This window comes from Sturnira hondurensis, unplaced genomic scaffold (genome assembly GCF_014824575.4).
Source record: "Sturnira hondurensis isolate 20B ecotype Veracruz unplaced genomic scaffold, ASM1482457v3 Scaffold0013019, whole genome shotgun sequence".
Lineage (NCBI taxonomy): Eukaryota > Metazoa > Chordata > Mammalia > Chiroptera > Phyllostomidae > Sturnira > Sturnira hondurensis.
In genome coordinates this window covers 75,769-86,577 of record NW_028085650.1, presented here as the reverse complement: position 1 = coordinate 86,577, position 10,809 = coordinate 75,769, and the positions used below count along the sequence as shown (strand labels likewise).

The window sequence follows — 10,809 nt, the reverse complement described above, 5'->3', positions numbered from 1 at the left end:
GAGAAGCAAAATATTACTGGATATGATGGCCAATCAGGGTGGAGGTTAAGTCTAGAACTGGGTTTTAGGAAATGGTATTAGGCAGGATGAACACTGCAAGGGGGACTCGGAGGTAGGAATTCACATGACGTGCTGGCAGACACTCAGACATTGAACAGAAGGTTCCCCGGGAGCATTAGGGGCAGTGGGCAACACCAGAGCCTGAGGGCCTTAAGAATCAGTGAGGAAGGAGCTGGACATGGATGTAACAGGTAGTGGGAACTCATCACTGCTTTTCTTTCCCTTCATCTGCCTCAATTCCAGGTATGTGAATTGTGCCCGGGATCATGAAGAGCAGAACCTGGTGGCCTTTCAATACCATGGGCAGATTTTCTACCGAACCTGCCGGGTTGTCAGGCCAGGCTGTGAGCTGCTGGTCTGGTTCGGGGACGAGTATGGCCAGGAGCTGGGCAGCACGTGGGGCAGCAAGTGGAAGGCAGAGCTCACGGCCAGGAGAGGTAGGCACCACTGTTCTTCAAAACAGAAAGAAAAGAGAGAATTCTCCATAGAAATATTCATGATTCAACTCTTGAGTAAAATCCACTCTAAAGTAAGTAGTTTCAAATCACATGCTTTAGAAATTCACAACTCATTCATATGCCTTTGACTCTTAGGCAAAATTTTTTATTTTTTATTTTTAAAATATTTCATGAGCAAAATACACAACTGCATATAGTACTGAAAGACTGAAAGGCAAGGGAAAAAGAAAGTTTTCGAGCACTAACCAGTTCTTTCACCAAGGCAGTTTTTCTGACACTTTTATAGCTGTTTCTTCTTAATTTTCCTCCATAGTTCTAAATAAACTTTTTGTTGATAGGAATTCATTGTTTTTTAAAGATTTCACCCTGGCTTGTATGGGTCAGAGGATGGAGCGCCGGCCTATGAACCAAAGGGTTGCCAGTTTGATACCCAGTCAGGGCACATGCCTGGGTTTTGGGCCAGGTCCCCAGTAGGGGGCATGTGAGAGGCAACCACACATTGATGTTTCTCTCCTTTTCCCTCCCTCCTTCCCTTCCTCCTTTTCTGAAAATAAGTCCATAAATATTTTTAAACAAGATTTTATTTATTTTTACAGAGGGTGGAAAGGAAGGAGAAAGAAAAATCAGTTTGCAAGGGACACATTAATCTCTTGTTTATGGCACACCCCAACTGGCCTGTGGCCCTGGCATGTGACTGGACTGGAAATCAAACTTCTAACCTTTCAGTTTGTGAGACAACACCCAACCCACCAACCCACACCATTCACACAAGGCACATTCATTCATTATTTCAGTGAATTCTCATGTGAGATCCTACCCAGGTGCACAGCATCCTGGGACCTGAATATACAGATTAACATGAGGGTCAGAATCACTGCTCTTGAGGAGCTGACGGGTGAAGGAGGGAAAGCCAGGCACACGTGCTTGCATGTGCATAACACGACAGAGCAGTTAGTGCTTTGGGGGAAACTAATCCAAGACCATTGCCTACAGATCGGTGTGAGGGAAGGTGCAGTGTGGCAGGTGGTCTGGGAAGGGCTCTCTCCAGATACAACATTTACAAAAATACTGCAGGCAAAGGATCCCAGGCCAAGGGAGCAGCTAGAGCAGGGAAAAAAAGAGGTGCGGCGTCGAATTGGCTGAGGGTCACTCCGGTCGCTTCTCAGCATAGAGGGTAAGAATGGAGTTCAGATAGATGCTTAGCAATCCAGAAATGCAGTGACGATGATCCAAGTTGAGATACTGGGAACTTTCCTGAGTGCAAGTGTGTTGAGTGGTGTGTTCTCTGTTCTGATTTTACTTCGTTAATTCTTAGAAAATAAACTCCAGTGGGGAATCCTCTCAGAGATTACTTCATCTCCAAGTGAGAGAGCATGGTAGGTTGGCCAGAGAGGAACAGGAGTCAGGTGTGTAAGACATGTGGTTGGAGAAATATTTTGAAACAGGACTTCTCAGTGTATTTGGAATGGGCTAATGTCGAATGAAATGAAGCATGAATATCTGGTGTGAGGCTTGAAGAAGGACTCTTTTGAAGATTTTATTTATTTATTTTTAGAGGGGAAGAGGGAGAAAGAAACATGAATGCATGGTTGCCTCTCACACCCCCTACTGGAGACCTGGCCCACAACCCAGGAATGCACCCTGACTGAGAATTGAACCTGCAACTCTTTGCTTCACAGGCTCCCACTTGACCACTGAGCCACACAAGCAAAGGCAGGAAGGACATTTTATTTTACTGTTTTGGAAACCAGAGAGAAGCAATTTCTAGTTGGGGCCTGTGGTTTTCCTCTTTAACATGACTTAGAAGATACATTTAGATGGAAAAGGTCACTGCAGTTCCATCCACACAGATAGTGAAATGGCCTCTAGTGATCCGTGAAAGCCCCTAGTCTGGGCAATATTAGCAGAGACCCTTGGTGTGGGCTTTCTAGATTTCTGAAGAGGCACTGCAAAAAAATAAAAAGGAAAGTAAACTGCAAGTGGACACTTTGTGGGAGACAGACCTTGGGTTGTCACCACAGTAAGAAGGATTCATGGGGCAGGTCTTACCAGGAGGCGTATCATACGACCCAAGCGTTCTCATCAACATCTGCCCTGACCAAACCTTTCTCTTTCAGCAGAACCAAAACCAGAGGTGCACCCATGGCCCTCCTACTCTCTGGCCTCCAGTCAGAAATTCCTCAACCAACACGTGAAACTCAGTCATCCCTCTCAGGTTCTCCAGGGAACATCTGCAAGAAAACACCTCCAAGCAGAGGAACCCTGCCCAGAGGATCAGAATCAGCACCAACACACTACTACACACAACTGGAATGATAAAGTTGAAGGTCAAGAGGCTAACCAGCGGTCCAAACCTTTGCTTAAAAGGATCAGTCAGAAGAGAATCTCAAGATCCTCTTTCCAACCTTCCAGAGAACAAATGAGGATCTCTAATGAGCATGAGAGAATGATGGAGGAAGAGCCCCATAGAGGTCAGGAAGACAGTCCAGAGGGCACAGGCAAGTTGTTTGTGAAAGCAGGAATAGTAAGAATTTTAACAATCAAGCATGGAGGGTATTGGCAAGGCTTCAGTGATGGGTCACATCTCATCAGAGGCCAGAGGACACACTCAGGGGACAAGCCCTGTGTTTGCAGGGAGTGTGGGAGAGGCTTTACACGGCAGTCACATCTCATCAGACACCAGAGGACACACTCAGGGGAGAAGCCCTATGTTTGCAGGGAGTGCGGGAGAGGCTTTACACAGCAGCCACATCTCATCAGACACCAGAGGACACACTCAGGGGAGAAGCCCTATGTTTGCAGGAATTGCGGAAGAGGCTTTGCACGGCAGTCAACTCTCATCGAACACCAGAGGACACACTCTGGGGAGAAGCCCTATGTTTGCAGGAATTGCGGAAGAGGCTTTACATGCAAGTCAACTCTCATCAGACACCAGAGGACACACTCAGGGGAGAAGCCCTATGTTTGCAGGGAGTGCGGAAGAGGCTTTACATGCAAGTCAACTCTCATCAGACACCAGAGGACACACTCAGGGGAGAAGCCCTATGTTTGCAGGGAGTGCGGGCGAGGCTTTACATGCAAGTCACATCTCACCACACACCAGAGGACACACTCATGGGAGAAGCCCTATGTTTGCAGGGAGTGTTGCAGAGGCTTTACATGCAAGTCATCTCTCATCAGACACCAGAGGGCACACTGAGGAGAGAAGCCCTATGTTTGCAGGTGGACTGAGTGAGTCATGAGCATTAATTTGCATATCAATAGCCATAGGAAGTCTATGGCCTCTTACTCTCCCCAAGATTGCAGATACTATACAAGTAACTGGTTAAACAAATCCTCCAGGTTTATGACGAGATAAGATGGACAAATAGTTCCATGAGTGATATGCGGATGCCAGCGCCAATCTCCTTCATGGTTTTTGGATATCTTTTTCTAAAATGTGTTGTCTCCATACGAATATGAAGCCCACATCTCTCATTCCCCCCATCACTGAAAGCAGAGTTCCAGAAAAGCCACAAAGATCTCATACTCAGCTACAAAAATTCAACACCTGCAAATGCCTAAATTTTTAGTCACTCTACTTTGGCTTCTGCCCAAAAGGAGGGACTTGAGACAGATGCATCAGAGAAGGGAATTCCCTGGACTCCTGGGAAGTGGGGCCTTTTCTCCTAATAGGCTTCTTACCCTCCTCCCTTGGCTTCTCTTGGCTCTTCTAGTTTCCTACAACCTCTGGAGCCTCAGAGGTGAATGGCAGGGAGAACTGTATGTGAGCCGAGTTCAGTATGTACACCTCGTCTTCCTCACTGTCCTTGCTGCCCCTTCAGGGTCAGCATTTTCTGCTGAACAGCATAAAGTCTCCACATCACTCCTTAATGTGAGTCTCAGCTCTGTCTTCTCCAGCTGTGTGATGTAAGGCATGATTCTCAACTTCTCCCTGCCTGCTTACTAGTCTGTACAATGGAAATGGGAACTCCAGCCTTTCAGTTTAACATTCAAACTGGAGTCAGCACAGAAAGAATCTGGCAAGAGGATCACTGAGTTCACAAGTCCTGCTGAACAGCCTTCAGTGCCCTTGTCTTCTGGGTCTTTAGTGCTGAACAAAGGAAGTTAAGAACAGGGTAGGGGTCTGTAGCCAAATTCAGAATTTGAGCAGGCCCCACTGCTTTCACCACAGAGACTCAGATTCCCCAAGAAGGCCTGAGGTGGGAGATTCACTTCCCTCCAGGTCACCACCCTCCCACTGACCCTGTGCACCTTCAGAGCCTCTTCAACACAGGTAGGTGGTACTGAGAGTGACCTGTGAAACAAGACCCTTGGATACCCCTTGCTGAGAACTGACACTGGGAACAGCATGTGCCCCCACTGGTGTGTTAGGATAGATGGTGAGCCAAGGCAGGAAGAACAAGGAAGACCTGTCTCTCCCACTAACTCGGCAGTCCTGAGCCTGGTCCAGTTCTGTTGCCAGATTATCCAGCATCAGTAGAAAGACCATGTTAAGACATTGACATTCTAGTTATCATTCCCACTATCTGGGAAAGAAAGGATTTGAAACTTCATTCCAAGGCCTAGAAGATGGGAGAGGGTCTACAGGGCTCAAGGAAAGGACCTGTAAATCAAATTTGGCTAATTGCCTCTGGTCACTATCTGATTTATGAAAGGGTCCCTAGTGCTGACAGAACAAGCCCATAGGTAACTGGGTAATTGCCTCAACTTTAATTCTGTCATGTATCAATATTACAAGATGACTAAATGGGATTGAAGCAAGATAAGGATTCAGGCTAATGACCCGCACACCTACATTGGGTAGTCATGTCCCCCATGGAAGCTGGCACCACTTTTACCTGACAATATGTAACTTTACCTCCATCCCACCAACTATATGAGTCAGGACAAAGGACTTGGTGCCCTTGCCACCCAAGCTCTTTCACTCCCACCTCAGCAAGACCTGTCCTCTTCCATGAGAACATATCACTAATAGACCCTGCTTGCGTGCTAATACACTTGCTGGTCTGCAATTTTTTACTGCATTGACAAGAAGAACCAAGTTTCTCCTGTGACAGATGCACCCAATCTGCATGTGACATTCATGAAGCCCGCAACACAGAAGCTTCTGTAATGCACTTTCCTTGTACCTGGGCTGCACAGGGCTTCATACATCACTGACACCATCTTGAAATTAGTACTTATTTAATCTTTAAACTTTTGTTTGTGAAGTGAACTCTGATGGGGTAATGGACATGCACAATATTGGTTGTTCCTGGCCACCCATTCACAGATAGTGTCCACAATGGCCCAAGAGCACGAAATTCCCATGGACCCAATGGGTGGGAGTCCAGCAAGACTTGGGGTGAGAACAGGGTAAACATCTGCATCTGTATAAGCGTAAGGAAGGGTGCCAACAGCTCCCAGAGGCCACACTTTTCTTAGAACCAGAGCTGAGTTCAATACACAGAGATGGTGAACAATTAGTGAGGACCCCATCATACCCTGTCCTGCATGAGGGAGACCTAAGCATGACCCACCTTGTTCCTGCTGGAGTGGGTTCACCCAAGGGGGACACCCACCCCATGACCTGAAATGACCTTTCTGTCCTTCCAGTGGCAGGCTTGTGAAGAAGAGTATCTACATAACCTACATGCATTTCAATAATAAATTGACATGTGCACTGACCAGCAGTGCCCACGGAGTTATGGATGATCAAGACAAATTCACACGGACTACCGAATCCTGTGGAGAAAAGGGGCAGGACACTCTAGGGGAGAGTGCTGCCTACCCTTTGCCTAGACAGGCTTTTATTTTTATTTTTTTTGCAGGAATTCAGGTACAACTTACTAATCATGGATAGGCAGTAAACAGTAGATAGTATAAAAACCATTAAGGCTTCTCCTAACTCAGGGTCTGTCAACTAAAAGGCTATAAAACTGTAGGAAAATAAAAAAACATTTAACTAAAAGCATTCTTAGCAAAGCAGGTTTCAAGGGATTGTTAAGAATTCTTTCTCTTGCCAGATCACACTGGATCCTGTGCTACCTGGTAAAAGGTTGCACCGTTTTTCCTGTCACAGGTTTTCAGGCTTAAGTGGATTAGAGCCAGGAAGCACTATCTCCCAGAGGATATGGGGACTGGACTGTCAGAATGGGGGGGTGGCATGGGGGTGAGGGTCTATCACTCCCTCTTTGTCGCAGCACCCCCCCCCCCCCCCGCCCCGGCCAAGTCCACTTGTGATGGCCTCGCAAATGATTAACTCTGGCTTAGCTTGCTCCTCGCTGTGAAGAGTCTTACCCATCATAGATTCTTGCCCATGCACTGGGGGCAGGGGGATGAAGCAGGGGCAGCATCTGCTGCCAGAGACAGCCTTGTCTCCTCAGTGGCTCACATCCCGGAGGTGGCACACTCAGCCTTAAACGGTTACAATTCCTGAAACCAGGCAGAGCAGTTCCCAACAATAAAAATCCACTATTATTTTATGCTTTTTTAAAGGATAGTGCACTTGGGTTTTGTTTCTTTCCCCTGTTTCTCCCACCACCACCACAGCCCAGAGAGAACACTATACACTCAATATTCTCTGGCTTTCAACATGGGCCATGGGAGAGGAGCAGAATCCTGGTGTAATGCTGACAGTGTGGCTGGCACTGAAATACAGTGGGGAGGGTAACCCACAGACTGCCAGGTGATGGTCACCATGACTCCTCCCCCCCCCCCGACAGACCCTGGAGCTCTCCCAGAAGGCTTTATGATTCAAGATGAGTAGACAGCCCTGGCTGGTGTGGTTCAGTGGATTTAGTATGACCCTGTGAAGCAAAGGTTCACCGGTTCAATTCCCAGTCATAGCACATGCCTGGGTTGCAGGCCAGGTCCCCAGTAGGGGACACATGAGAGGCAACCACACACTGATGTTTCTCTCCCACTCTTTCTCCTTCCTTTCTCCCTCTCTCTAAAAATAAATAAATAAAATATTTTTTAAAAGATGAGTAGACAGGTCTGTTTCCTCTCCCTCCCTTTCAGCAGCAAACCACATTCCTGATGTAGCTACCAGCCTCCAAGGTGTCCCCCAAATCCATATGCTATCACCTCTGACCTTGTACAGTTCCTCCTTCACAACCGAGCTGATGTGTTGTGAAAATGGTGTGTAGCTCTCAAAGCGAAGTTATTCACAGGCCCTCTTGTTTCACTCTTACTCACATAGTTCACACGGTCTTAGACCACCTTGTGCAGGGAGCTGGGTGTTTACACACCCCTCCCTCCTATCTGCCAGTGGCTGGCAGCCACCATCCTTGTTTCAAAGTGGAGGCTCCAAGGTGTGAGCGTAGCCTGACATCTGCTGGATTCAGTGTCTCTTGCCCTCAACAGGCAGCTGGAGTCACTATCCTGTCCCCATGACACCTGGTATGCCTCCAAGGCCATGCTGGCTGCACTTGCTGGCTTCCCAACTCCTCCACATGACACTGTGATCCACCTGGATAGGGTAGGTCAATAGTCCTTGGTCAAACAGGACATCAGTGGCTGAGGTGACAGGACACAATGGCCAATTGCTTCCCCCACACATTTGACTCTGACTACAGTGGTCACTGCAGCTGTGGCCAGTCCCACCTGGTTTATGTTCTGATTGTCTGCCGCCCAGAATAAGGGGGCTGTGGGCTGCCTTGGGGACCACAGCTGGGCTGTTGAGGGGGTTATTTGCCAGAATGGTCAGCCACGAACACAGACCAGCTCACTGCCTTCCAAGCTGGGGCCAGGTAAGCCTTTCTGAAATTTGGCAGATTTGTCTTGACACCCAGACCCTTCCCTGTCTGTTGCTGGTCTGGCCCCTGGTCTGGCCCTGGTCCTAACTGCCCTGGAAAGTTCCTGACCCAGCCTCTGAGAGCTGCCCTTGGGGAGGTATGTTATCCATAGATGCTGTCTTCAAATATCAGACCTCTTAAGAGTTACTAAAGAAAGCTTTTTTAAAAAATAATTTTTTACAGTAAGAGATTGTTAATCTTATCACCTGGAGAAAACTGTAACATTTTGAAATTTGCACTTTAAGATTTTCTTTGGCAGACTCATATTTGATGGGAACTTTTTTTCTGATATGCAGTTATTGTTTTTAAAAAGTGAGTTTGGGAAATACAGAGAATAAAACCACCCATGATTCCATAATCCAGAAGGCACACCAATTAACACAGCAAGTTAGAGCTTTCTGTTCATCACACACATGGGCACACCTGCAGTTTCCTTTACAAATGGTATGGAGCCCAATCTGACTTCCTCAGCACACTCTTTCCCTTCCACATGTCTTTGACACCGTCCTTCAGTTTCCACAGTTACACTGGGTCTCACATCCCAGGCTGGGTTGAGGTTTCACCAATCCCCCCTTGTTGGACAAGAATGGTGTTTCTGGGAAGCATCCGTATAGCACATGTCAGCCTAGTTCTGGTACAGACGTGAGTGTGCAGTTTGTGCAGTGCATTCAGGGCCCAGGAAAGCTCTCCACTGTCCTGCAGTTAAGGGGACACCACATTCCACCTTCGGACCTCACAGGATGTCAGCATCCTTCCTCCTCTCAGCCTTCTTCTCCCAAGGAAGGTGTTTCAAAATCCGTGAAGCCATGGTGGAGGTGGGGGCACTGCTTTCTGGGGAGCAGAGGAGACACACGAGGCTGAGAGGTGGCTCTCAGGTGGGACCACAGGCATTGTCCTCTGTGCCCTAGCCTATTTCTCTATGGTTTTGCAGCATTTTCTCAAGTGATGCCTTCTAATAAGGGCCCCCAAATGCCTCAGATGCTGTGGTTGGTAATGGAAGGTCAGGATGCAGCAAACCACAGGTCAGCATGGCACGGACAGTCACTGGGCTTACTGGACAGTTAGGCTTGTGCTGTGGTCTCTCTATCCTGTTGTCCTTTTAGGAAGCTCTCTATGGGCACCAGATGGACTACTGATGTTCCCCAATGCCCCCCTTGTTCTCAAGAGGCAAAAGAGAGATGGCACTATCCCTCCCCTCTACTTCCCAGAGAACAACTGAGGCCCATTCCCAAAAGTATAGGTCAGGAATTGACAGACCTAGGCAGGCCTAGGAGGAACAGAAAATCACCAGACAGGAAACTGCACTGCGGGAAACTGCCTGCCTGGGAAACTGCCTGCCGACCCTACCCAGGATGAACAGGTGCTCAGCTAAGACTGGGGTCTGGGATCGACCTATCCAGCATAACAGGATGCGGCTTTAACCTGAGGCTGACAAGATGTACCAAGAACAATGGTCAGCAGAAACAGCACCCAGCCACCAGCTCTAGCCGATCAGACTCTGACACCCCAATCAGTTACCCTTTGCTTTTTTTGTGCTTAAAAACCCTGCCCTAAGAACAACCGGGCAAGTCCCAACCTCTCTTGGTTGGCCCCACTTTCTCCACTTTCCCCCACTGATAAACCCTGCAACTTAGCTCACTGCTATCTGTCTGGTTTTTTGAATGACCCCAACCTAACAGAAATGGCCAAGGGCAAGCTCTGATCTCATTCTGGGAGCCCCGCTGAGGGAATTCAGACTCGATGGGGACTGTTCTCTGCAGGTTCTGTTCCTGTGTCGTCTTCAGATCAAATAGAACAAGGAAGAGAGAGTCCGGGTCTCCTTCAGCATCGTTGGCCCAGGCACTGACCCACCTCCTTTCTTTTTCTTTATCCTCCCCCGAGGGCATTTCTGTCATTGCTTTTAGAGAGAGGGGAGGGGGAGAGACAGAGAAACATCGATGCAATGATTGGTTGCCTCCCATACACATGCCTACCAGGGATTGAACCCTCAACCTAGGTATGTGCCCTGACTGGAATGGAACCCTCAACCTTTCAGTTACAGGACGCTGCTCCAACCAACTGAGCATCTGGCCAAGGAAGGCAAACCTCCTTGGGTGTTTGTTATAAGAAGGGAAAATCAGTGGCTGCAGGTGACGACATCCCTGGATGGGGAGAAGCGATCGCACTGTTGCGAGTGTCTCCTGTGTGACCTCACTTCCTAAACACCTCAGACAGCCACTTGTCTTGTGAAGTCATTCACGACACATTTGTGAGCCCCTTTCACATTCCGGGGGTTGCACACGAAGGTTAAGAGGGGGCAGGTGGGCAGGGCTGGGCACAGATCTGAGCTGTGAGCTTGTGGACAACATCTGGGCCTCGCTGGGTGAGAAGGTTACATGGCAGGCCAGCCTCTGAGTTCAAAGTAGACAGCAGCAGCTGAGAAATAAATGAAACTGAAAATTCCGCATGAAAGCTCATTCTGATGGGCTGATTTCCTGTCCCATCGTGGAGAGTCACTGGGCTTACTGGAC

At 48.2% G+C, this 10,809-nt stretch overlaps 1 protein-coding gene across 1 annotated transcript; it reads left to right on the top strand.

Moving 5' to 3' along the window:
* Positions 1-23: 23 nt before the first annotated feature.
* Positions 24-9,435, top strand: LOC118997301 (histone-lysine N-methyltransferase PRDM9-like). Its single transcript, XM_037060896.1, has 4 exons — positions 24-497; positions 2,636-3,127; positions 7,850-7,983; positions 9,403-9,435. Exons 1-4 carry the CDS (start codon positions 239-241, stop codon positions 9,433-9,435), a joined length of 918 nt encoding a protein of 305 aa, XP_036916791.1. The 5' UTR covers positions 24-238.
* The last annotated feature ends 1,374 nt before the right edge of the window (positions 9,436-10,809 follow it).

Excerpts from the sequence above, each read along its gene's own strand:
- LOC118997301 (XM_037060896.1), top strand. The coding sequence starts at position 239 with ATGGATGTAACAGGTAGTGGGAACTCATCACTGCTTTTCTTTCCCTTC. Across the intron at positions 498-2,635 it reads AGAGCTCACGGCCAGGAGAG|CAGAACCAAAACCAGAGGTG; the intron begins GTAGGCACCACT and ends TTTCTCTTTCAG. Across the intron at positions 7,984-9,402 it reads CTGTGATCCACCTGGATAGG|GAAGCTCTCTATGGGCACCA; the intron begins GTAGGTCAATAG and ends TTGTCCTTTTAG.